The following is a 27795-nucleotide window of genomic DNA, read 5'->3' as shown; positions in this document are numbered from 1 at the left end:
ATAACTTTGCGTCTGCTAGTTCAAATGCGAGCTCTTGAATGCATTTGCTAGGAAACTCCCGCTTTTGTTTTCGTGATAAGCATCGACGGACTTATAAATATCTTACCGGTAGTCAAATCAGCATAACGTAATTTTAGTCAGGAGGTTTATCTTCAATTATCACAAGCCAAAACCGCAACTGTAAATTAATGTCTGTAATTTTCATGGACGCTGCAATATTGCACGCAAGTGTTGGGTACGCACGCGTAAATACGTAGGTTTGTATGTATATTTTCTCATATAATGCTAACATGTTCGTATGTCTGCCACTTGACGCCACGTAATGGGAGCCTCGTCTTTGCGATTTTGCTGCCCAAAGTCACAACTAGGTTTTACTACGCCCAAGCAAAACACCGCAATACGCACATGTCGCCGGTGCATATATGGTCCGCATGGCCCTCTGCTTAGCATGCCCACAGGAAAAGGTGAACACCCCTGAAGTATAATGTACACTGCAATAATGTCCCAAAACTTGGCGTTGCACATTCTACAGCAGTTTGCCCAGTGAGGCGGGATTGTTCTCAAACCACTTCCATGCATGCGGCCTGAGCCGTGCGCAGCGGTTTGCCTCGCACGCGCCGCTTTTTACACCGCACCAGACACCCTGAGACGAACCGAATGTTGTCTCGCATTGCCTCTGTTTATTTTTCAAGAAAGTAATTGTTTCTAGTCGGACTACGGGCTTTTAGGTCGCCACTGATGCTGGCGCGAATGCTGCTTCGGGGGGCTGATCACCGTCTCGTCCGCCATTGCCGTTTTCCGCAGCGCCACCTGTAGGGGCTGGAAAGAGCGGATAGCTGTTTATTATAGCAGGGTGGTCGGCCCGTGCGTGAGCACGTGTGCTGAAGTCTCTGGAGCTGCTGAGACAACATGGTCAAGGCACTGGTCGTCCCGCCGCAAAGCGTGCTGACGGACTTCCTTTTCGCTTTTGGACTCCCGACGTCATCCCCAAAAACACTGCATGCGAGTGAGGGACAGCTGCAGCTCCCCCACCTCCGTCACCTTCCCGGAATCAAGCAGGCAGTCCATGCTGAACATTTCTGTCCCACTGACGTCACCTTCGAGGAAACATGCTAGCCACGCGCGCTAGCTACCCACGTGCACTAGCGAGGCTAACTGCCGCAGCCCCCTTCGGAGCGGTGATGACACAAAGGAAAAAAAAAAAAAACGAACACTAAAGAAAACGGGGTGCAGGGATCCGCAACAAAAATGGCCGTCCCCTGCCGAGGAAGCCACCATGGTGGCCGCCCGAACAAAGAAATTGAGGGCCTTGCCAGACGTTTGTGATACTGGCTTAAAAAAAGAGCACAAACCTTAGGAATGGAAGACTGCCTCAAAGCCATGAAGATCGAACGGCGGGCCCTGTTCAGCAGTTGGCCATTGGAATGTCACTAGTGTTGAAAGGGACCCAGCAGGCGGCACTTTCACTTCTGCATCGTATTCGTATACGAAAGGGAATGATGTGTCCAGGACCTTGCCGAGTGTGAGGGTTGCGGAGCTGTGGAGACAAAATGCCAGTCTTCAAGACGACTGCTTGGTGCTCATGACAATGATGCCGATTTTATTGCAAACGTGGATGATAAGGGAAGCCGTCACGACTGCCCAGCCACATTCCAGCAATTTCTCTGACATCGCAGAATCTTGTTCGGGCGATAGGCGGCTGCCAACCAAAGGGGCAATTGTAGTGGGGCCTCTAGCTTTGTTTGATCGTACCACTGGAATGCTAATGTGCAGTTAACACACCTCAATGCTGGCCTCCTGCTGCATCCCTGCTGCCCATATGGTGTCACTTTAGCGCAAAATTTGAAAGTTTTTCGATATTTATTGTGTTTTTTTTGGTGAGAAAAACATCTTTCATGGCTGAAATGCAGCTGAGTGAATTGCCAGTGGCTAGTTTCTTCAAATCGAACCAAGTCGTGTTTTGTCTTCATGGCCCCTTTAAGCGTTCCAATATGTCACCTTTAGAGTATCACCTCCACTGCCCGCATGCCGTGGAAATCGGGGAGATCTGCAATACCACGTCAGTGCACGCTACAAGGGAAAGATGTGGGGGCTAGCGGATGATGCCTCACAGCGCCACTGTGCGTCAGTGGGCTCCTTTATAAAGGGAGGTTCAGTTGGGCCCTGCGAGCTGGCGCCAGTGCTCCAGGCCCATGCATGAGTGGAGGTCCGCAAATGCACGGGTTGACAGGAGGCAGCCATCTCTGCCTCCCGCTTGGACCACGACTGGATGGCGTGATTGGCGAATGCCGTCGAGCCTGTTGCTCACATGCCTTGGGGAGATCCCAAATTAACGACTGTGCCACTGTCCGCTGTGTTCTCGGGTTGGTGAACCTCATTGACAGGGGCCGTAGGTGTAGAGTGCCCACGTGGTTGACGTGCCAGAAGCTAGCGGGGTGGCCTATGTCGGAGAGCCGGCTGGGTTGTAAGAACTGCCACACCTTATTCCACTATACATTGCAAAGTTCACGTCAGTGTGCTCAGCAGCTGACTTTGTACAACCTCCATGTGGCATCTCAGTGCATTCATGTTAAGGCTGTCAAGGGATTGCAAGTTCCTTTACCCTAAGAGTAGCAAATACCTGAGTGAGCTGATAATTGTTGTCAAAAGGGCTGTTCCCTCCCAATAGGGCTGACCCCTTGCCAGCCTGGTTAAGAGGAGTAGCACTTTTTTGCGCTCTGGTGACACGGACCAGTTGGTGAGCTGCGCTCTGCAATGCACCCAGCTGCAGCCGTTGCGCGTCCGCATTTTTGCTCCACCCAGGGCGGCGACCACTGGGTGCTGCCGGTGATCCAGGGGTTTGTGCAAGTGGAGCGCTGCCAGCTGGAGCCCATGGACCCTGGGGAAGCGGCGCTCAGCCAGGACAGCTCGGGCGCCTGGTTTGACGTGGCTGCCAAGGAGTTCACCATGGCACTGGTGTCACGCCGAAGTCGGTACCGGGCAGGGACGCGCTACAAGCGGCGCGGGGTGGACGAGATGGGCAAATGCGCCAACTACGTGGAGACGGAGCAGATCTTCGAGCACGCCGGCCACGTGGTGTCCTTTGTGCAAGTGCGGGGCTCTGTGCCAGTTTTCTGGAGCCAGCCGGGTTACAAGTACCGGCCGCCACCACGTCTGGACAGAGGCGAGTAGTTCCTTCTCTTTCGTCTCCCTGAAAGCTGTGAGGGTGAGCGTGTTGTTTGGACTGCCGTGTGTTTGGAGGCGGTGGGCGGATCATGAACAGCAGTCAGGATGCTGGAGTCAGAGATGGCAACAGGTGTTTCAGTAGACACAAGTGCACTCAGTGCTTACGTATGATGGGAGCCAGGGGTGGAATCCGATGCAAACAACAAAAAAACTCAACGGAGCTGCGCAGCTTCCCCTGGGTTGCATTGCAGTTATGAGAAGGAAAACGCCAGAACTCTGTGCTTTGGTAGAGATGGCTCTTGGTGTACCCTGGCACCCAGGTTAGTGTGGAATGAGCATCCTCAACACTAGTTATTTTGTGAGACCAAAAGTGTTTGTGTCGCCAAGCACACTTGATGACGAGCTTCTTCTAAGATTGTCATGTTCCAAGGCACTCCTTATATATGATACTCATATTGTGCGTTTACTTTTAAATTGCACTAAGCAAAATGTGCCCTTGTATTTGTTTCGATTGTAATTTGGACTGCATTATCACTACTCGTTGCTGTAGTCTGTTCATGTTGAAGAGTTTATTGAGAATAAAAAAGAAGAAATTAAAAAAAAATTGGCTCCAATCCACGCTATGAAGGTGGTGGGAAAGAGCTTTAAATGACGCCCACAACAATTGCCCATGCGAGGTCACTTGAACTCGCACACGTGGCTCTACAAAGAATGAAACCAGAGATTCTGCCAGCTGTTACCTGGAATTTGGAGGGGTGGTGTTCCGAATGCAGCAGCAGCATCGGCCACGGCTGGGCTAGAGCGGCTGACGCTGCCGCTGTAGCTAGGCCGTGAGTTGGGAGAAAGAAATGGAGAGGAGCGCCTTTCGAAGGGTGAGACAGCGGAGCCTAGCCCCATCCTGATGTGCTAGCTTGGGGCTACACCAACGCGCGGCGCAAGCGCAGACACCGAAACAATTCGGCATGTGAGCTTAGTGATTCTCATTTATACCGATTTAAACTAGTTAGTTTAGCAAGTTTGAGAATTGCGAGAAAGGTGAGGGAACGTTTATAATCGCTATTTATCAGAACCAGTTGCTACTTTCGCCTTTTGTAATACCTCCTAAAACACAACCGAATTGGTATTCACCAATTTAGAAAATGGAGTCCCATTCGTGTCAAGCAGTGCGCAAAAGGTAGCGTTTCTCTAGCAGCCAGATGTCTGTATACAAATGTACAAAATGTACAAACCACATACTATATGTGGTTTGTACATTTTATTTTCCCGCACTGCAAACGAATCCTTAAAGGCCAACTGCACTCAAATTTTTCTTTGTCCAAATAAGTGGTCTATGCTGTTAATATCACCATGGCGAAATCCTTAGCCTCGTAATCACAGAGAGCGCTAGCTACCGCCATTCAAAGTACCTCCGAGTAGATGACGTTTGCACCTGGCGGAGAGTCGCCGAAACAAGTTCCGAGCTGTCCCGTGAAACTCGCGCTTCTCCAGCGACTTGCAGGGCACTCCGCTGGCTTCAGGGATGCGTTCACCCGGGGTTTCTCTGCTACACCAGCGTGCTGTACCGCCATCGCCATCACATGTTTAAACTAACCGCATTGGCAGTAATATCCGCCACTTTTTAGTGAAAAAAAAAAAAAAAAAAAGCCTACAAACTATTCACGTGCTTGCGAACGTCTGGGACTTAGCAAAACTCTTTTTACTTGAAAATAATATTTTTACTCAAAGAAAAAAATGGCGCGAAACGAGCACTTGCCTTACATTTGTCATTTCTATTGCATTTACCACAGAAAAAAAAAAGATATTTTATAAATTCTTGACCACTCTCACTTCCGCGTCCAATATTGGCCATATTTGGGCTGGCCCAATGCCACCTCCATCCTTTAGACCCTTCCAAACGTTTGAGGACGTAAATATGGTTGTTGTACATGCGGCTATAAACATTTGTGCGACTTTTGCCTCACTCGCTAAATGAACCAAAATCAGCCTTTTTCGTATTAACAAATACATCCACACAAATATCTTCCGTCATCTTCGCGAAGTGCGAAAACTAACGAAACTGCTCCTCTCCTCAATGATAGACCAGATTTTTCTTTGATTCCCAAGGGAAGTGTTTACTTTGAGCGTTAGATTTAGTTTATTTGAAAGTAAAATGTTTTCAACAGCACCTGTCTCTGGTTAAAGTAGAAAACAGCCGTAGATAGGAAATGTTTTCGTGCTTTAGTGCATCATTTAGCTGTGAAAGCTGGCTTATAGTTTCAGGCCATTTTTACAATTCGGTTCTCAATGTGCAGTAAGGCGAAAAATACTGGGCCGATATTCACAAAGTTGTTCGTACATAATGTATAGTAGAAATAGTGATTGATCGCCACCCGTGTGCGGTTTGTTCCCTTCAAAGAGAGCGACGGGATAGCCGAGGCATCGGCTATAACGAAAGCTGCTTTTCGAAATCGTACGGGCAAGTAGCTTTGTAAATCAGGGTCCGCTTTTTTACTTGCAATGCCAAAAATTGCTACTCCGGTAGTTATTATGATGGAAAAAAATTACTGTCGGGTTGGTCTACTTCATCTCAACTGATAGCAACGGGATGCCGGAATTGCGCCTAACCCCATTATCATGGGCAAACGTTAGTGGAAGTTCTTCTGTGGAAATAACAAAGCGAAACGCAGTGCTACCACGCGCATTTGAAGGCGGCTCTGAGCGGTTGCCGGTTCTGGCGCGGCCGCTTCCGTTCCATCACGTACGTCACGTCCGGCCGCCACTATGGCCGCCTTTTCTATTCAGTTTCTATTCAGTTCAGAAAACGCCAATGTCGCGAGCCGTTTGTGTCGCGCGCGTTGATGTTTGAAGCTCAGTATTTTGCATTTCACATCCTTGTTATATGTACTATTAGGTAACATTATTTTTACGTTGTCGAAACTTTGAGTGCAGTTGGCCTTTCACGATGTTTGCCGTACGACCACTTAATTCCGTCGGGTGCGGGTCACTCTGGACGTGCTCCCGAACAAGTCAAGCCATGCGAAGGCAGCGTGCAATGGACGCGAAGCTGTGCCAAAACGGGCCCAAACAACCATCGCTAAAGCAGACAACAAAAACGTACCGCCAACACCGCTGCCGGTAAGCAGGCACTTCCGTCTGGGGAATGCTGGGTTAATTCACTGCGCCATCTACAGTGTGCTCCGTGAGTAAAACCCTCTGCCCCCCTCCCCCCGCCGCGTTGTGAGTTTGTTGTCCCGCACGCCACAAAAGAACCGTTGGCTGGTATAGCTAGAAAGCTTTGCTTTAAAAATTGCGATATTTTGTAATAATTCAGATCTATGCAACTTTAATGAACAAGTTTCTTTTTGTTACTCTGTGGCTGAGCCGGAACAGAACTTGGAGCGATATAATAAATGGAACCAAAATGATTGTGTTCCCACATTAGCTCTTGGCTGCCCAATTGGGGTGTACAGTCACGGACAAATGAAATGCGAACACGAAAATATGAACCAGAGCACACAGATAGCACGATTTCTTTCCATGCAAGTCAAAATGTCGCCTGGCTTAGTTAAGAAAACAAAGTTCGAAAATGCAGCTTTTTAAATATGCCCACTGTTGGACCTCCACGAACCGTTCATGTTTTCATGTCCTCATTTCATTTGTCCATGACTGTACACATCCCTTGCACCAGCACAGCAGGTTGAGCATGGTTGCAATTGCCTGCTTACGAATAAAAGATATTCCTTTGCTGCATCTCCAATGAGAGGCTTAGTCCATCATTTCAACCTTGTGTTGCAGCCATTCCAGGAACAATATTTCACCATGGTACTGTACCTGCTTCCTTGGTGTGACTATAACTTATTTCAGTGTGAGGAATTTGTCGTGTCACATTTGGGTGGCTTTTCGGGAAATACTGGCTGTCGAGTGAATGCTGCCTCCCTAGCCGGAGTGGGCTGGTGGTGACGAGGGCTCCCTTGGGGCCTTTGCAGATGAGGAGGAAACCAAGCAAGCCTTTGCCAAGCACTTTGCCGAGCAGATCGAACTCTACGGTAGCCAGGTCATCGTCAGCCTTGTGGAGCAGACAGGCAAGGAGAAGCTGCTGGCAGACGCATATCTCAACCACGTTCTGCACCTGGACAGTCCTGAGCTGACGTACGTCAGCTTCGACTTTCACGAATACTGGTAAGGCAGAGCAGTCGCCTGTCGGAAGCCCCACTCTGATCAGAGTGGATCTGTTGCAGCAGAGGGATGCGTTTTGAGAACGTTTCAGTTCTCATCGATGGCATCAAAGACCTGGTTCGTGACATGCGCTACTGCTGGTAAGCTCTCCCGAAAAACTGCATTACACGAGGTAGTGGAGCTGTTCTGTACACAGTAGACAGGATTGTGTCTCGCATGCCGGCACAAATGTTTTTTTGTGCGTTAAAAGAGAAAAGTGGTGTGGTGTGCCATTGCTTTTATGTGTTCCCAAGTGGACGACAAAGGGCTAAATGGTCAAATACGCATATCTTTGAAGCCACACTGCACCACTTTCATGTGCATGGCAGGCAAGCTCTTACTGGCTCTGTTTTCTCTTGACAAAGACTTGCCATTAAGTGTCTTCCTTCTTTAGGCTGGATCAGCAGGGACTTATCTGCGGTCAAAGAGGTGTCTTTCGGGTCAACTGCATTGACTGCTTGGATCGGACTAATATTGTGCAGACTGCCATAGCCAAGACTGCTATGGACACTCAGGTTAGTCCCACGTGCACAGGCTCTTACTGAGTGTACCGTCTCAGTGCTATTAGGGTCCTTCAATGCTTTTCTGGTCACGAAACTCCGCTGTAATGCTATGGGAGGAGGAGTTTACGATATCGCCGAAGCTAGACTCTCACGGAGTTCGCCGGCGTCGGCAGGTTGTTTTCTCAGTTTCAAATAATTAGTCGATGTGACGCCTTTGGTCGTATTGTAGAGACTGCTTTCGGCCTGCCACCAGGGTGGCCAGGTTTGGCGATTTGTTGCCAAACTGCTGACTTCTAGAGACTTGTGGCAACTGAAATTTTAGTATGGCACCTTGGCTATTTTGTGGCTCCTTTGAGCGCTGCTGATTATTTATATATTCCCACACTCTTTTAACACCTTTCATTAAAAAAAAAAGCCTTATTTGGTCGTCCAGTGCTTTACAGGAGCCCAGAGAAAACTGGAAGCCAATCAGAACAAAAAAATGGGGACGATTTGGCGAAGCCAACAATAGGGCCAGAGGAGTTAGTGTCACTCTAAACACATCAACGGACACTGCTACTTATTCGCACAATGCGAAACTTTTTTTTTCATATCCGTCACCTGCCTTAAGGGGAGACGCGGGTCTTGGAATCCCGAAATTTGGCCAAAAAATCGATTTTTAGAAATCGCCATTTTCGGAAAGTAGAGCTATTTTTCTACCGGTTAGCAAAATATCCAGACCCAGGAGTACGTATTTGAGCCATAATATCAATTTATAGCACCGACGCCCGCTAAAATCGGCCAAGATTCGACGCGAAAATAGCATTTTTTCGACGACTCGCCTCTCGGGTTCTACATGCGCCACGGCGTCCATCTTGGTCTCATTCGAAAGCGCGTCTTTTCGTTTTCAATTCCCCGCCAGAACCACTCCGTTTCGTTCGTTGGTTGCGAGTAAAACCGGGGTAGAAGAGAGACGGATCGCGCCGCCTAATTGGTTACTGACTGCACGTGACCGCAGGGCGCAACCTCATTGGCTGGGCGCCGTGGGTCGTCTGCTCGGCACTCTCATCACAGGGCAACGGCTCTTGTATTCGTCTATGCGAGGACCGGCAAAAGCCCCGCATGGCGTAAAAATAAAGTAAAGATGTCTATCGATAACCGAAAGGAAGAACAGGCATTATTAAAAGCGCCTGAAATACGATTTTCTGCTCCTGTGACGACGACTTATCGCGAGAACGGCGCCGAGACGGAGGTAGGCTTAGCGCCCGCGCGGGCTGCCGAGACGATAGCGTAGCGATATGATTACGCCTGCGGGGGCACTAAGGTGCGTCTATCTTTCGATCAGCAGCAAATAGAAAGAAAAGAAATGATAAAGTGGAGGATGCCGCATGCCGACGTCGCAAGGGAAGTGTGTTCATTCTGTTATCAACGATGCTGCGGCGGTTCGGCCCGCACACCGGCGCGCGCTTCCTCGTCGGCAGGTTACCATATAGATGAGCGATTTGAGAATTATAAATGTTCGCACTGTGCACAATGTGCGTTGGTAACGTGATATACGAGTAGATTAAACCGAAAACGTGGTTATCCCACCTAGCCAAGCGCATGCACGTTACAGAACAGTGGCGGGCATTCCGTTACCAGCCCCTTCGCTGCAACTCACTTCACGCGATGCAAATCCGATTTGATTGCTACAAATGAAGCAGTAACATAACAAAATAGCGTTTACAACTGTGGTGCACGCTCGGCACCTCAGCCCTAGTCGCCAAAGAGAGACGGCGCGATGCCAACAGCATAAAAATCGAAGCAACGTTCTGGCTTTGCTTTTGTTCAGTTTTTCTGCCAGGTGCCATCTGTAGACAGAGGATTTCATAATTTTCCCACCAACTGATTTCAGCAAACTTCGTATGCTCGTGTTGAGCGAAAAGCGAGCTACATTCTAGAACCTTTCTTTTTTTCATATGCTCAATAGATAAAACTGTCACTTGTAGTAAAAGTTCAACTGCGATTTTCTCAGCTTCCCTTTTTTTGCATATGTGCCTAGCCTTACAGGGGTTTTGAGGTAGTTTTTTTCAAAGGATTTCTACAAGTGTTATACCGTTGAATTCGAGATAAAATGAACTGCATGCTGAAGCTATTTTAATTGGCTCATTGTGCCTAAATAAATGTTATGAGTTATAATTAGAGGTCATTAAGTTTTCAGAAAACTGTACTTGGCATAATTAGATTAATTCTATGCAATAAACTATCTTTACAGGAATATAAATAGCTTCAGCATGCATGGCAGGTCTTAAGCTACACACCCATACCATTTATTTTTAAAAAAATTGAATAAAAAGTTCCTTAAAGGCCCGTAAGGAATTACTTAATTAGGCTCCAGTGTTTTCCTTATAACTCAAAAAATAATTCTACCACTTGAAAACTAATTACATATTTGAAATGAGGAAGCCAAAACACATATGCACAGTGATTTTCATTATCACAGACCAATTAATAAAAAAGTTCATTTCAAGACCCACGTCTCCCCTTAAAGGGGTCGTGAAGAGAAAATGCATTTGTCTTTGTCTAATTTTTGTCTGCTTGAACGATCTTTTAAGAACATAAATCCCAAATATTTTCACAATTCATTGCTTCTGGAATTTAGGAGGCGCCGTTGAAATTCTCGTTTTGAGGCGCATCGCAAGCGACCATGCGCGCGCCAGCGGTCGGCAGCGCCTCTAGAATGACGTCACGTCAAGTACATTCGAGAGTTCAACGCGGTTCAATGTTCTTTGTGTATAATATTATGCAAAGCTGCAAACCCAATATTTTAAAAATAATGCATCCTTTATTCGTTGCCAAAAAGCAGTTTTCTATCCACGTGAGCGGTGTCGTGACCGCTTCAGTTGTCTGGCAACCATTGCAGCAGAACTCAGACCTACCAGAGAGACCTACTGGGTGTTTGTACAGTTTGTAGACAGTTTCCCTGCTGGGTTTCACGTTCTTTTCCCGAATTCTCTTAGGAATCTTATCTTTTTTGTATGAAATGGCCCAAGATCGCTCGAGCAAAAAAAAAAAAAAAAAAAAAAAAAAAAAAGTGCCCCGTGTGCGATTCGAACTTGAGGCCTCCGGGCTAGCCCAACGTTACAGCCAGCCTAGTCGGGCACTTTATCCACTACACTATCGACGTGGGAAGCGCGCGCTGCGAAAAACTGCTGCATAAAGCCTCTTCGCATTTGTAACCCAGAAGTCTGTCGTGTTTTCATAAATTCTAATCTACCTAGAGCTTTAACCGCCAACTTACTGTTGAGCGCTTCTGCAGTAAGCCACAGCGGAGCGTATACAGTCAACAAAACAGCGTTAACAGCATTGTTTATTGCAGGAAACAGGAAAGCAATCGTCGAACTGCGTGATGTTGGGACTCGGCGCTGTATCGCTGCTTCTCGCTAGTTATTTTTGCGCTTGATGAGTGAATAATGGATGGGTTTTAAGTTCAGACTACTCGAAGTTCCTTCGATAAACGTGTTTATCTAATAAACTCTCATTTTAAGCGTACGGTCATGTATCTCATCAGGTCAGAAGTTTCACGTTCGCGCAACTCACTTCACAGGCTACGTGAGACAGACGTCGGCAAAGTTGTTCAAGAATACCGGCTAGCAAAACGACAGTTTACACTCGTAGAAACAGCGTAAACTGTTTACAAATGCCCAGTATAGATTAAACGTGGTTACCTCTGCCTGCGCATCTCGCCGGTGTTGTTGACTGAAAGTTGGACAATGTTGATCAGTCGTATCAGCGATCAGACGTCTCCCGTTCAGTTGCAGGGCGAGTTTCATCATGGCGCCGATGTTGTAGCTTTATCTGACCCTTTGCAAGCCCGCTCTATGCCGACATATTGTGCAGACGAGGGAGAACTGTGATTGGCGTCTTACTGACTTTCTGAAACGTCACTTCACGAGTTGAGGAGGAAAGCCTCGGTGAAACAGTAACGGCATTTGTTTACCTATTTGCCGATATCGGGCGACAAAACGGGTGTGCATTCATTGTTTATCAAGGTTCCACGGTTATAAGCGCACACACAACACAGTTTTTTTGAAAATCCCTTCACGACCCCTTTGAGAATCATGTCGAAGGCTTTAAGCAATGCTGTCAATTTAATGTTTGGGCAGGTCACGGGCACTTCAGATTCCATGCAGAGTAGTGGGAAAGATGTATGATGGCTTATAATAGGTGCGGGAATGCAAGGAGGCAGTGAAAGAGGTGAAAAACAGGGTGTGGCAAACCCACATTCAATGATCTTTCATATTATTTGAATGCTTTACTCAAACTTACATATTTTAATTTTGTCAGTAGACAATGGGGAGCAGCTGTTGTTTTTGCAATCCATCGCAAATGAATGATATTTGTGACCCAGTTTCGCGACTTGTCAAAGTTTCTGCCTTTTCTTCTACGCAGTCCATAGAAAAGAAGTTATTATTATCGCTTTGCTCGATATGGAGATTTTTCTGGCTCCTTTTCAAACGTTGAGTTCAAGGTGGCGACTTCTGGCTAGCTTCGGCAATATTCCGGTGACCTTTTGTTCTGAGGACTTGGCAAACCTGCCTGCTGCTACGATAGCACGCTCAGTACAGCCAGAGTCCTTCAGTGCTTTCCCAAAAGCATTGAAGGGCACGGAGGAATCTGTACGGCGATGAAGTGCGAAATGGCTGTGAGATCGGGGGTTCACTCTTTTTTATCTACAGACGACGACATTGGGTTACAATTCAAGACATACCAATTAACGAATGCACACAATTTACATGAGAACAGAGAAATACTTAAATGCCCTTAGCTAAACATTTATAAGTCGCGAGGGTCTCCCGGCACCTGCCCTCGCTCACTCTCGTTCGGTCGACTGACCCTCGTCTATAGCTTCTTTAGATCCACCCCAAAACACCAAAATCTTCAGTTTTATTTATTCCATTAGAACCACGCCTTCAAGGCTGTGTCCCAAAAGAGTGTGAGGAGGGACTACGTACTAACTAACGCACACTGGCCGCTGATTGGCCACGTCAACCAAAGGTTCATACACAAACAATCACTTGATCCACACTCTCACTCTCGCTCAAACTCAAAGGTATTCATCAAAGCACAAACACATCACTAATAAAAACAAACCGACTGATATCAACTCCGAAGGCTGGCCATCGACCCTCGGGCGGCCTCTTGAAAGTATTGTTCCTACGACGCGTGCCAAAATTATGCTCAGCGTTGAAGCCTGTGTCAACACGGCGTGTGCATTAAAAAGGAGCTGTCAGTCCCTCATCACATGTATCTGCCATTGTGGTGACACTGTAGACCCGGAATGGATTTCAATCTCACTGCATACCTTGGACAGTACAACTGCTCCAGGTGTTGCGGCGCGCCCTTCCCTATTCATCTCTGGCCCCCCAAATGACATCGCATCAAGCGTAACCCCACCGACCAGGATGCACCCGCGCTTTGCATGCTCTAATGCGGTAATGACCCCTGGCACGGCCTTTTTATGAAATTCCATCGAGAGGCCGTGCCCCCGGCAACTAGAGAGACCTCCTGCCAGCGTCACAAGGTACCCTCGGCGCCGCTTAGACCTAAAACAACAAAGATGCGGCTCACCGCAAGAGGACATTGACAACATTTCCCTGGCTGGGATTATTTTTATTGGCTAGACACTCATCTCGGCTTTCCCAGACAAACGATGAAAGGCGGAAAGCGTTCCCATGGCTGCTCCTAGCGCTTCTCGAACACATCAGGCGGCCAGCACAAAGAAGCCACACAGGTTATACAGTGGAATCTCGTCACGATTCTGCATAATACATTTTTCCTTTCATTGCCGGTTGATGTCTCTTTGAAATAACGGATCTTCGTGAGTTTAATACGATCACATTTTTGCAGAAAATTGTATAATACGACTGCAAAAGTTCATCCTGACTTACATTTCTAAAAATCCTCCGTTTTTTTCTTCAGTATACTAGTTCAAGTTGGCAAGAAGCAAGGTGGAGACAAGGCAGTTTGGGACTATAGTCTGGGCTGTAGAAATAACAGAGGGGACTTGCTAGTCTAGTTCGCAGAATGAACTAATCTGTGCATCATGAACACCTCATTCTGCATACGGGAAAGCCGGGAGTGGACGCGAGGGAGTCCGAATGGGGAGCACAAAAATGAAATAGACTTCCTACTTGGCGATGACCCTTTCGTCGTGCAGGATGTGGAAGTGCTCGGAAGGGGGAGGTGTAGTGACCACCGCCGTACGGCAAGATCTCAAATTAGGCTAGATTTGAAGCTAGTATGAAAGAACCCGATCGATGAGCAAACAGTAAGACGGAAGGTTGAGAAATTTAGGATAGCGCTGCACAACAGATATTCAGCTCTAAAAGAGGAAGCAGAGTTTACGACACAGTAAGCCAGCAACAATCTTACACGCATTATCGCTGTGTGTGCAGTAGAAGTCAGAGGTATGATCGCTAGACAGGATACTGGTAAACTTTCCCAGGAGATGAAAGATTTAATTAGGAATGGGCAAAGCATGACAATATCCACCCCAGCTGACAGAATAGAACTAGCGAAGCTTGCAGAGTTAATCAATAAGCATAAGAACGCTGACATACGGAAGTATAATATGGAGAGGATTGCGCATGCAGTTAAGAACGGAGGCAGCCTGAAAGCAGCGAAGAGGCATCTAGGTGTGGGGAAAATTTATATGTATGCACTTAAAAGCAAGGCAATGTCATCACAAATGGGGATGAAATAGTTATAGTAGCTGAGGAGTTCTATAGAGATCTGCACAGTAGCCGCGCCATCCCGGATAATACCTTACGAGGAAGTAGTTCAGAGGAGATAGACATCCCACCAGTAACGACAGAAGAAGTAAAGAAGGCTTCGAAAGAAATGCAAGGGGGCAAAGCACCTGGTGAGGATCAGATAACAGCAGACCTCTTGAAGGATGGCGGAGAAATCGTACTAGAAAAACTGGCAAACCTGTATACGCAATGCCTAATGACCGCAAGTGTACTGGAATCTCGGAAGAACGCGAACATCATCCTAATCCATAAGAAAGGTGATGAAGTACCTGAAAAATTACAGGCCGATCAGCTTACTGTCAGTCGTCTACAAGGTACTTACCAAGGTAATCGCTAACAGAATTTCTTCCACCTTAGATTTCAGTTAACCTAATGAACAAGCAGGGTTTCATAAAGGCTATTCAACAATGGACCATATTCATACGATCAGTCAGGTGATGCAGAAGTGCGCGGAGTATACTGAACCCCTATAATATGGCCTTCATAGATTATGAGAAAGCATTTGACTGCAGTCATTCAGGCATTGCGGAATAAGGGTGGAGACGAGCATTACATAAGAATACTAGAGGATATCTACAATGCGTCCACTGCTACCATCGTCCTACATAAGGAGAGCAGTGAAATACCTTTAAGGAAGGGCGTTAGACAAGGAGACACAATCTCTCCAATGCTATTCACAGCATGTTTACAAGAGGTATTCAGAACGTTGGATTGGGAACAGGTGGGAGTAAGGGTTAATGGAGAATACCTGAGTAACCTCAGATTTGCTGATGACGTTGCCTTGCTAAGTAACTCGGGAGATGAATTGCAAAGCATGATTACTGCACTGGACAAGCAGAGTTGAATGGTGGGCCTGCTTTCTGCCTGCAAAGCATGCTTTCCACACTAGACGAACAGAGTAGAACCGTGGACCTGCAAATTAATATGCAGAAAACCAAGGTAATGATCAATAACCTCAGGACAGCCCAGCGGTTTGAAATAGGTGGCGAAGCAGTAGAAGTGGTAAGCGAACATATCTTCTTAGGCCAAGTTTTGACCCCGGATCCCAACCATGAGGCAGAGATGATTAGAAGGATAAGAATGGGGTGGAGTGAATTCGGCAGACATTCTCAGATAATGAATGGCATCTTACTGCTACTCACCTACGGGGCAGAAACTTGGAGGCTCACTAAGAGGGTTCAACTTAAATGGAGGGCTACTCAGTGAGCAATGGAATGGAAGATGGTAGGTGTAATATTAAGGTACAAGAAGAGAGCTGAGTGGGTCAGGGAACAAACGCGTGTTAAGGACACATTAGTAGAAATTAAGAAGAAGAAATAGGTGTGGGCAGGGCATGTAATGCGAAGGCAAGGTAACCATTGGCCATTAAGGGTAACAGAGTGGATCCCTAGAGAAGGCAAGCATGGCTGGGGGCGGCAGAAAGTTAGGTGGGCAGATGAGATCAAGAAGTTTGCAGGGATAAATTGGATGCAGTTAGCCCAGGACTGGGATAATTGGAGATTAATGGGAGAGGCCTTTGCCCTGCAGTGGGCGTAGATAGGCTGCTGCTGCTGCTGATGATGATACTAGTTCAAACCGCGTTGAAAAAATCCACAATCTGCACGTTGCAGAGCCGCTGAGACAACCATGGAATGGGACCACTAGGACGTGGACCTTTTGTTACACCAGAGTTTGTGTGTGCGGATGACGACCTGACAACCTGCGAATTGTGCACCGTGAAAGATGTCATTGCTAAGTCCTGCGGCGGGGCGGCAGTTGCAGATGATGATGGCGACGACGATGCGGACGACAACTTATTAGAAGATGGAGACAGTTGTGGTGACCGGTGTTCAACAGCAAGCGAGGGACTTCATCACTGGGACGCACTTCGTAGCTTCTTTGCAAATGCAGAGCTGAGTGAGCAAACAGCAGCTCTTTTTCATGTTTCAGAAGAATTTACTCCTGGATGACGAAAAGAATGAAGAGCAGCGCAAATTGATCAGGTACTTCAACGTTGCTCAATAAAAGTGAGTTGCTGATGGAGTACTATGCAGATTTTCCTCCTGTTTTAACCTTTTTGGATAATATGATTTTTGCATTATGCGTTTTAATTTCTGTTTCCCGTAGAAAACGTATCAACGAGATTTCATTGTACAACAACAACGCAGGTTGTGGTGGTCTTCATAGGTTAACTGAGGTACTTGAACTTAACAGCCCGTCTCCCGAACAAGCCGTTTTCAAATGAATGCAACGTGCCTTCCTCGCAAAGCGGAAAAAGAGCAAACTGAACTACAACTGTGACAATATTGTGCGTGGACACTGGGCAGAAATGCCTACGACTTGCTGCATACCGGGATGCCACTTCGGTTACAAAGGTACGAGCGAAAAGGCCTCATCGTTTTGTTTGTCAAGTGACGGCGATAAGCGTGAACAGTGGAAACGTGCGATACAGCGACAGGAAGCCGGCAGCTTTTCTTTTGACTCACAACATGACATGTCTGTGTCTATGAAAAACATTTTGACACCACAGACATTGTTTTTAGCGATGATTTCGTTGTGCCAGGAGACGCCGTGTCTTCGCAACGTGAGAAGCCCAAGCTACGGCCCGGTGCTGTTCCTAGACTGTTCGAGGGGCTGCTAGAGTATATCTTGCAAAGGCAAGCGAAGAAAGCTTTTTCACTCGTGAAAGCAGCAGCAAAATTGTATGTTGAGCTAAATATGAGTGATAGCAGAATATTCTATGCACTATCAACAGCTCCCTTGAACGGGCAGCAGCTTCAACGGAGCGCTGTGCGCGTGGGTGGCACGGGCACGGAATGCCCCCTCGCTGACAGCGGCGACCTTAGCGGCAGCTTTTGTCCCTGTATGAAACTGTGGCCGGAGTTTCGTGACCAGAAAAGCGTTGAACTCGGGGCCATCTTAGGAGTTTGTGCTGCCCGTTTGGCAGTCAGCAGTGTACTTTAAATTCCCAATGGTAGCAGCAAGCAGGGTTACCAGGTCCTCAGAAGGAAAAGTCAGCCAGAGCTTGAAATGCGGCTAGTTGATTTTTTACTCGGAACATTGCTGGCACTAGGCGGGACAAAGACGGAGATTTACACACACAAGTGAAGCACACACTACCAACTGATTTATTAATCACAACAAACACAACTTATAAGGAAAAGATTTAGATGACTTGGCAGGAAGGGTTAATCAATCTTGATGAAAGTATATACACTATTTGTCATGCGCATGCGTTTGCCTACGAACTGTATGCGTTTGCCTACGAAACGCATGCGCATGACAAATAGTGTATATACTTTCATCAAGATTGATTAACCCTTCCTGTCACGTCATCTGAAGCTTTTCCTTATGAGTTGTGTTTGTTGTGATTAATAAATCAGTTGGTAGTGTGTGCTTCACTTGTGTGTGTAAATCTCCGTCTTTGTCCCGCCTAGCGCCAGCAATGTTCCGAAAGAAAAGTCGCGCGGAAATTGCTGAAAGTAGCCAAAAATGTCACCAACCTAAAGTGAATGTTTGAAAAGGAGCCAAAAAAGTAGCCATTTTCAGCAAGCCGATGTTAGTAAGCATATATTGATTACCTTTGCAGAAAAAAATGCAGAGATTCCAAGAAGCAGAAAACCGTATGACAAATCTTATTCGTTTGCTGTCATGTGGGAAGGCGACAGCGGTTGACTGTCTACAAAGAAGCTAAAATTTGCAGGTTTAGATAAAGCATTCAATGCATATGAACAGGCATAGAACATGACAAAAAACAGGCATTGGCTGCACACCATGTTTTACCACTTTTACTGCCTGTTTACATTCCCGCGGCTATTGTACATCGTCATACACACCTCCGACTACTCTGCATGAAATCTCAAGCTACCTTAAACTGCTGAAGTGTTACACTTTAAATCGACGGCGTTGCTCGGAGGCTGTGACGCTATTCATACAATATCAGGGGCTGGATATTAAAAACAGCAAGGTAAATTTTGATTTGTGCCAGTAAATAGCACTGTAAGGTAGTGTGTGGTTAAGTGAGTCATTCATTGGGACCTATTCTAGACTTTGCCAGGTCACCATCATCTGCCTAGAAGCAGATGTTTCGTTTGTTCTGTTTTGTTTTTTCACTCTGTCTTGATGGCTGAAATGCAGTTAAAGATCACATAAGGCCGTTTTTGTGGAAAGTGGGGCGTCGGAAGGTCCCCGAAATGTATGAAATCACCATTGGTCAAATGAGCCAGAAAGTAGCCAAGTCGCTGCACTGAAATTTCCGTCGCCACGAGTATCAAAAATTTGCCGGTTTGGCAACAAATCGCGAGACCTGGCAACTCTGGCAGCAAGGTTTGTGCAGCATTCTATGCACACTGCCCTACTATATCCACAGCAGGGCTGGCTGTTCTTGGAGGGCTAGGGGGAGCAGGTCGAACTAAGTATTTAGAGCTCAACCCCCAGGGGACATATTTCAGACCCTATCAACACTGTGCTCGTCTTGGTCCGATTTGTCATCTGTCATCTGCCAGTGTGAGAGTTCGCATAAAGAGCTGGAACATTCCCCGGTGTGTGGTGACGACCATCGGCTCAATTTGTTCATTATGTTGTGCTTGAGGAAATGTGCAAAAGCTGGAGGTTGAAACACAGCGTAGGTCACGGGGATAGGGGCATGGGTTTCTGGAGTGTCTTGTAGACCTTTTTAACTTATTCGTCCTGGAAGCTGCCATTTTACCAGTGGGCTGTGCTACCTGTCCTATAATTGGCTCAGTCGACAGGAAGATGTAACTGCTCATATCCTGATTTTATGAAAGATGAACGGATGAAAAGGCTTATAAGCCTCACTTGAAATGTTTTTTCAAAGGGCGCCAACAGCTGGAGGGGATTGTTGGGCCTGGTGTACGGCACAGTCCCTGCCACTTTTGCCACCCTGGCTTTTGCAGTTTGTCCGCCTGGGGCTGCTGCCGCCTGAAGGGGTCCTGCCCACCGCTTGCCGCCGCATCTTCCAAATGCTGTGGGCCAACAATGGGGACATCATCAGCCGCCAGTATGCGGGCACTGCGGCCCTCAAGGTGTGCTCCATTCATGGCTGGACTTGTTTGATGTGCAAGGGAAAATGATGGGGCCTACCCTTTCATGCTATGTGCATTTTGTCACACAGTGCCCTGCGTTCGGGTATTCTGCTAAATACGTCGCACCAGATCGATCAAATGTTTCCCATGGTCAGTCGTGTGGTTTTAAATTGATTTGCCGCCCTTGGAAAGCCAAACTGTTTATCTTGAGCCCTGTGGTCTACTTCTATTTGCAACTTGTAAACTTTTGGACGTGCAGTGCTAGTTCCGTTTCCAGTGCAGTCATGGGCATCGGTTGTGTGGTGTGCAAAACTTCGCCTGCAGGGAGACTTCACCAGGACAGGATCCCGGCGCCTGGCTGGTATGATGAAAGATGGCTACAACTCTGCCAACAGGTTGGTGCCTCTGTAAAAACACAAATTTGCCAAAGTGTTTGGAGTGGGTCCTTTCATTGGTCCTTTTGCTCATACATCTGGGAGGAGTAATCCTGGTCTTTAAAATCAAAAGATTTCCAACAGGCAATGTTATGCACTGTATTCATTTGTAATCTACACATTCCCAAAGGAATATATTTAGAAAATATTAGTCCTGTCTTGAAATTTGCCACCGTTGCATGCTCCAAAGTCCACCAAAAGGCCATGTTTGCCTATGTTTCCAGGCTTGTTTTCTGTGGACATTTTTTGCTACCATTGGACCGACTATTGCCCTCGACACCTTGGGGTGTAGTTGTCACATATGCATAATGCTTGCTGCATTTTTAGGCTGATAGGTTGGCTAGTGAAGCAAAACCACAGATATATATCGTTTTTTGGCCACAGTGTAAAACATTGCAACTCTTCGAGATATTTCTTTTTGCTGATGACATTAGCATGTTAAAGGAACACTTAATGAATTCACCGAAGCCATGTTTGTGGCCACATAGTCCATTGTTTTACTACATAGTCAAATGCGTAGTTTATTTGACTATGTAATGGAAGTCTAGAGCTTTAGTGTATCTGTAGTGGGTGGCTAAAGGCAAAACATCATGGGTTGTTTGTGGCTGCCGTGCCAACTGCCACAGTGATGTCACACTCGTTTTCAGCATGCTCCCATGCTGTTGCAGCCTTCAAAATTTGTATTTTCTCCCATTTCATGGTTACTGTCAGCTTATTGTTTGTTACAGGTTAAGCTTGCTAACAATCAGTTAAATTTAAAGAAAAAAAGCACTCAAGTGGCTTTTTACATTAGTTGTACGAAGGGTTTTTTCATTTTCACAAAATAAATGAAGAAACTGCATAGCATATTTCACCAGAACATAGGAATAATGATAGCCCTCTTGTGCTGCTAGGGCACAAAGATGCATGAATTACGCAAGTAACAAACATTTAGGCACAGTGATTTGGCTTTGCATGGCTTCAAACTTGTGCCACTCAGCTGATTCCATATTTGTTCTCATGCCAAAACACAATGGTGGAAAAGAGTAGGGAGCGTGCGACACCTAAACAAGGCACGCTGCCCGGCCATGTCAGCGCCACCATTGGCCGCGTCTCGTGGTGGGGCCGGTGGGAAAATTGCATGACACAAATCTCGGATCCATCGATTGTCCACCACCAATGAAATGTGCACTGCGTATTTTTATCCTCTTCGCCGGCTACCATTTGGTTCTATCGGCCCCGTGTTAAAAGAAGAACAATTTACACCATTGTCCGTGCACGGGCATACAACAAAATGTAAACAAGCCCTTCCTTCAAGCGTCGCACACTGCATCTCTCTCATGTTCGCTGGTCGTGAAGGAATGAACATGCTAAAAATCGAAAGAACTTGGGGTTTCTAGAGGAGAATTAGAGCAAGCACTTGCACAGCTCACGGCATAAAACAACATGCCACGAAGTGACCATCCCGGCATAACTAGACCAGTGTTGTCTGCTTGGCTTGGCACTGCGTAGTTTGGAAAGCAACCCACGGAACAGCACCGCAGTCTTATTGCACAGTCCCTGTAACAAAGTGGCTTCAAGGCTGTTGAATCTTACTGTAGTGAACGCATTGGGCAGTTTGTCTATTTGAGGAACTGAACCCACACCCCACCTGCTCCAACCACGGGACTTACTGCTACCTTAGCCACGACTACTATGTGCCTATGAAAGGGCACAGGTAGCTACTGGGTTTCATAATGCCAGTTTTGCAGCCTCTTGCAAGTAGGTCTGTGAGGCAGAAAAAATTCATTGTGCCAAAAGTGGACAAAACGAAATGAGGACAGATTGTGTGAGGTCAGCCTCCCGGGTCCATAGAGTTTCATACAATAATAACTAGGGGGGAAACTGGCACTAGTGTCAATGCAAACACTAAGGCGGCGCTTATGTTTCGATGGGAATTAGGGGTAGTTCTGGAACCGGATCGCGTAGGATCGAAACGGGCCTATCAGTGCGGACATTGTGTTTTCTGACAAAAAAACTCATTGCCCGGTTCGCCGTTTACAAATTACTTGGCGAACAAGAAAGTTAGTGACCAAAAACTGGTTTTGCACGCGTTTAAATAAAAGGCAGACACGGAGTTGAGGAGATTTGTGGAGTAGGTTTGCCATTTGCCGCCAACTACAGCAGGATAACCCTGGCGTCGTGAAGGATGTGGAAGTGCTCAGAAGGGTAAGGTGTAGTAACCACCGTATGGTAAGATCTAGAATTAAGCTAGATTTGAGGAGGGACCGTAACAAGCTAGTACGAAAGAAGCCGATTAATGAGCTAACAGTAAGACGTGAAGTAGAAGAATTCAGGATCGCGCTGCAGAACCGATATTCTGCTCTTACCGAGGAAGCAGAGTTTACGACACAGGAAGCCAGCGACAACCTTACACGCATTATCACGGAGTGTGCAGTAGAAGTCGGGGGCACAATGGCTAGACAGGATACTGGTAAACTTTCCCAGGAGACGAAAGATCTAATTGGAAAATGGCAAACCATGACAATCTCCACCCCAGCTGACAGAATAGAACTAGCGGAGCTTTGGAAGTTAATCAATAAGTGTAAGACAGCTGACATACGGAAGTACAATATGGAGAGAATCGAATACGCTGTAAAGAACGGAGGTAGCCTGAAAGCAGTAAAGAGGCGTCTTGGCGTGGGGAAAAATCAGATGTATGCACTTAAAGATAAGCAAGGCAATGTCATCAGAAATAGGGATAACATAGTCACAGTGGCCGAGGAGTTCTATAGGGATTTGCACAGTAGCCGGGACATCCAAGATAATGCCGAACGAGAAAGTAGTTCAGAGGAGATAGACATCCCACCAGTAACGAGCGAAGAAGTAAGGAAGGCTTTGAAAGAAATGAAAGGGGGCAAAGCACCTGGTGAGGATCAGATAACAGCAGACCTCCTGAAGGATGGAGGAGAAATCATACTAGAAAAACTGGCAAACGTGTATACGCAATGCCTAATGACCGCGAGTGTACCGGAATCTCGGAAGAACGCGAACATCATCCTAATCCATAAGAAAGGTGACATGAAGGACTTGAAAAATTGCAGGCCGATCAGCTTACTGTCAGTCGTCGACAAGGTACTTACCAAGGTAATCGCTAACAGAATTTCTGCAACCTTAGATTTCAGTCAACCTAAAGAACAAGCAGGGTTCCGTAAAGGCTATTCAACAATGGATCATATTCAAACGATCAATCAGGTGATAGAGAAGTGCGCTGAGTATACTGAACCCCTATATATAGCCTTCATAGATTATGAAAAAGCATTTGACTCGGTCAAAACCTCAGCAGTCATTCAGGCATTGCAGAATCAGGGTGTAGACGAGCATTATGTAAGAATACTAAAGGATATCTACGATGGGTCCACAACTACCATCATCCTCCATAAGGAGAGTAGTAAAATACCTATAAGGAAGGGCGTCAGACAAGGAGACACAATCTCTCCAATGTTATTCACAGCATGTTTACAAGAAGTATTCAGAACATTGGATAGGGAACAGGTGGGAGTACCTCAGTAACGTCAGATTTGCTGATGACGTTGCCCTGCTGAGTAACTCGGGGGTCGAATTGCAAAGCATGCTTTCCACACTAGACGAACAGAGTAGAACCGTGGACCTGAAAATTAATATGCAGAAAACCAAAGTAATGATCAATAACTTCAGTACAGCACAGCGGTTTTAGATAGGTGGCGAGGCAGTGGAAGTGGTAAGCGAATATATCTACTTAGGCCAAGTTGTGACCCCGGATCCCAACCATGAGGCAGAGATAATTATAAGGATAAGAATGGGGTGGAGTGCATACGGCAGACATTCTCTAATGAATGGCAGCCTACCATTGTCCCTGAAGAAGAAAGTGTATGACAGCTGCATCTTACCGGTGCTCACCATTGGGACAGAAACTTGGGGGCTCACTAAGAGGGTTCAACTTAAATTGAGAACGACTCAGTGGGCAATGGAGCGGAAGATGATAGGTGAAGGGACAAGAAGAAAGCGGAGTGGGTCAGGGAAAAAACGTGTGTTAAGGACATCTTAGTAGAAATTAAGAAGAAGAAATGGACGTGGGCAGGGCATGTAATGTGAAGACAAGATAACCGTTGGTCATTAAGGGTAACAGAGTGGATCCCTAGAGAAGGCAAGCGTTGCAGGGGACGGCAGAATGTTAGATGGGCAGATGAGATCAAGAAGTTTGCGGGGATAAATTGGTCGCAGTTAGCACAGGACCGGGATAATTGGATATTAATGGGAGAGGCCTTTGCCTGATAGGCTGGTGATGATGATGGTGATGATGACCGCAGGACGCGAACTTCTTTAAAAACTATTTGTAAAAGTTTCGGCGCTTGTAATTTTTAATACTAAGAAAAGCTTTGTGCTCTTAAAAAAAAAAAGAAACCAATTACCTTTTGGAGAAGTTATTCCAGCCTGAATTAGTGACATTCATCAAGCTGCGTTCCTATCAGCCGCCATTACTGCTAGTCTACGCCGTAGGAGTCGGCATTTTGCACGAAAAGTGTGGCTGTTCTAAGCAGTTCGCAACCATCGTCGGCTTCTAAAGTACATTGCTCTTGGGGATGATCCAATACCAGAAGTCTCCGCGCTCAAAATTCTAGGAATGCTCATCCAAAACAACAGAGCAAATACAGAATATCTGAAAAAGCTTGAACGGCACGTCACCCAAACGATAGGCCTCATCAGTAGAATCTCCAACCGCCAGAAAGGCCTATGTGAATGCGAAAGAATCCAGCTAATTCAATCATTCGTCATTAGCAGAATCACATACTCCCTACCGTACTTGCAACCCTCTAAAACTGAATTGCAAAAAGTCAATACACTAATTAGGAAGGCATACAAATCGGCGCTTCAGCTCCCTCTAAGCACTTCCACTGCCAGATTCGAGAGCTTAGGGGTACACAATACTGCCGGAGAGCTTATAGAAGCTCACATATTGAACCAAATAGCTCGTTTATCTAAAACCCCAACTGGAAACAACATTCTCAAACAACTTAAAATCAACCAGATCAATAATACGGAAGACAGGTTCCCCCTACCCCCTGAAATTCACAAAAATCTGACTGTCAAACCGATCCCCAGAAATATGCATCCTGTATACCACGCCAAACGTAGAGAGCAGAGGGTGAAGGCTCTACAGCAACGATTTCCCACCAAAGTGGAAACAATCTATGTGGACGCGGCAGAATATAGGCATCGTGCTGCATTCGCAATAGCACTAACCAACGACCCCCCAAAACCCCCCCTTAACTCCCTAACTCTTCTCACCTCCAACCCTGCAACTGCGGAAGAGGCGGCTATAGCCCTAGCGCTCGTACAAAGGCCAACCCCTACAACCATAATCTCCGATTCTAAGACGGCCATCCAAAATTTTGCCGCATGCCTACTATCGCCGCAGGCAACCAAAATTATCCAACAGCACCCACCACAATCCCCAGTAGAACTCGTATGGGCTCCGGCGCATGCTGGCCTGGAGGGCAACGAGGCCGCCCACAGGATGGCTCGAGGGCTTACTATCTGAGCCGGGGCGAGCACGTTCCCCTACCATGGTGCCAGATCCGCCAGAGACAGAATGGTCTCCTATCAAGAAATAACCATGCACTACCGCCTCTCCCGCAGAAAACTCCCCTCAGCCAACGTGCTGCTGACACCCGCACAAGAGCACACGTGGAGACTCCTCCAAACGAACACCTTTCCGAACCCAGCCAAGCTCCACCTCATCCACCCTTCCCTTTACCCCTCACCAAACTGTAAAGCATGCGGAGCCCTCGCCACCCTTCCCCACATCATATGGGGATGCATCAAAGACCCTTTCCCCCCATTTCCTCCAATGAGCAGTGGGAGGAGGCACTGGCGAGCTCAGACCAGGAGGTCCAACTCTCCCTGGTCACTAGAGCCGCCGACGTAGCTGCCCGGCACAAACCGGCAGCCACAACCACCTTCTAACCGCGCAAGCTCAATAAAGTGCTTTCTCTCTCTCTCTCTCTGAATGAGCAGTGCCACAACTCCTAATTTGCAGGCATCTTTGTCGCATACAGCACCGTAATTCATGTTTTCGTGCTCGCTGTGCCGGCAATGAATTGATAACCCACCCGATTTGCAACTCTGGTTATAAAACATTTTATCTTAGGGCGGCGTCCGTGTGCGTGCGGCATTCAGTTCAAGGAGAAACATATTTTTGAACGCTTCTTTTTAACTAAGCAAATGCGTTCGTGCAAGTCCAAAACGAAAACGAAGCTGGCTGCACGATCCAATCCGTAATAACTTCCGCAAGCCATCAAGTGCCAATCTGAATCCAGAACTACCCATCATGCCCATCGCGTTGGAGGATCGCAGTGCCAGATTCCTCTCTAGTTGTTATTGTATGAAACCCTATGCCCGGGTCTGCAGCCCTGCATACTAATTATGCTGTCACATGGCCATGTTGCATGGCGAATTGGCTACTTGATTGGTCTGCAAGGTCATGGAGTATCAGAACAAGTTCTACAATAGCATGCCATGTGCAAGTGCAGGGTGTGGATGGGAAATGCGTGCTGCTTGCCAAGGATGCCGGCTCGTTTCCATGCTTTCATTTCCGTATGTCATGCATTGCAGCCGCTATTTTTTACTCTCACAAGCTGTGAAGGGCTCAATTTTGTGGAGATCCTGTACACATCAGCGGAAGCATGCCATGTTGCCGAATTAATTGTAAAGGACTTGCATGTTTAGATGTGAAGATGCGAGACGTGGTGGCGTTAATTCATTGTCGAGGTTGCATTTTGGAACAGCATTTCTGTATACACCATCTGTGCTCTTGAAGCTCTGAAGATCAGCTGAGAAAGCAAGACTATTAGCAGTGGTTTTAAAGGCGCCCTATACTGTGCAGAGGCCGTTATGAGTGCACCTAGTTTTTTTTTTTTTTTTTTTTTGTTAAATCTTGTGGGGTTCTCGGCTATAAATGGGCTGTATTACCAGGCTAGTCAGCCAGAACACGAGCACCAGAGCCACAACGTGCACAATGCTGTGGGTCCAATCGACTCACCTGAAGCTGCCAAAGACGAGCTTGGAGGCAGGCAAAGTCGACAAAGTGCGCTTTACTCCACAGTTGGTCAAGTGTGCACTATGTACAAGTGTGCGGCTGTCCCGAGCTTGGACGGAGGACGGAGTCCCCGCGAGCTCGCTAAGCTGTTGTAGGCTGCTGGCTTGGTTTGTCGCCTGAGGGGAGACTCGCCTTGCCTCGTGATCGGGAAACGGAACGTTCCTGGTGGAACCAGGCGGTTCGACTGTGCATGGAGAAAAGGCCCTGGGGAAGCCCCCGCGCGCAGTTTTATGCCTCTGTGGGAGAGAAGGGCCTCCCAGGGAGGAGGAGGGTGCTCGCGGGCTCAAAGGGCAGGCCGGAGGAGGGTGCGTCACGTCTCGCTTGAGAGCCCACGAGACTCGGCGCGCTCTTGCTGCTGATGGCGCCGGCCTCCTAGCACTAAGTAAGGCATGGGGACAGACGTGGTCCCCACAGTCTGTCGGCAGGGCAGTGCACGCTGGGGCTTCGATGAACGAGTGGCGATTTTTTGACCACCCCTTCACCCAGTGCCTGGTGTGCTGTGCCAGCGTTTTGCCAAGTCCACACTGAAGTGTACCACACACCACAATGGTGCATGAAGTGTTGCTACCACTTAGCTGGCAAACATCAGTTCAATGTGCCTGTACG

General features: G+C 47.1%; 1 protein-coding gene across 3 annotated transcripts in view; it reads left to right on the top strand.

Annotated features, from left to right (window-relative positions):
• Sp3 (phosphatidylinositide phosphatase spermathreecae) overlaps window positions 1-27795 on the top strand; it is a 91368-nt gene that overhangs the window by 23355 nt on the left and 40218 nt on the right. For all 3 annotated transcript variants that reach the window (XM_077688245.1, XM_077688247.1, XM_077688246.1), the window contains 6 exons: window positions 2803-3163; window positions 7131-7323; window positions 7383-7460; window positions 7754-7874; window positions 19531-19659; window positions 19984-20054. In XM_077688245.1, the coding sequence (XP_077544371.1) occupies window positions 2803-3163; window positions 7131-7323; window positions 7383-7460; window positions 7754-7874; window positions 19531-19659; window positions 19984-20054 (953 nt within the window). The remainder of the gene's footprint in view (window positions 1-2802; window positions 3164-7130; window positions 7324-7382; window positions 7461-7753; window positions 7875-19530; window positions 19660-19983; window positions 20055-27795) is intronic.

The sequence above is a fragment of the Haemaphysalis longicornis genome, unplaced genomic scaffold (genome assembly GCF_048455015.1).
Source record: "Haemaphysalis longicornis isolate Haplotype H1 unplaced genomic scaffold, Haemaphysalis longicornis Haplotype H1 scaffold_1, whole genome shotgun sequence".
In the NCBI taxonomy this organism is placed as follows: domain Eukaryota; kingdom Metazoa; phylum Arthropoda; class Arachnida; order Ixodida; family Ixodidae; genus Haemaphysalis; species Haemaphysalis longicornis.
The sequence above is the reverse complement of the archived record's forward strand: the minus strand, read 5'-3'. Positions and strand labels throughout refer to the sequence as shown.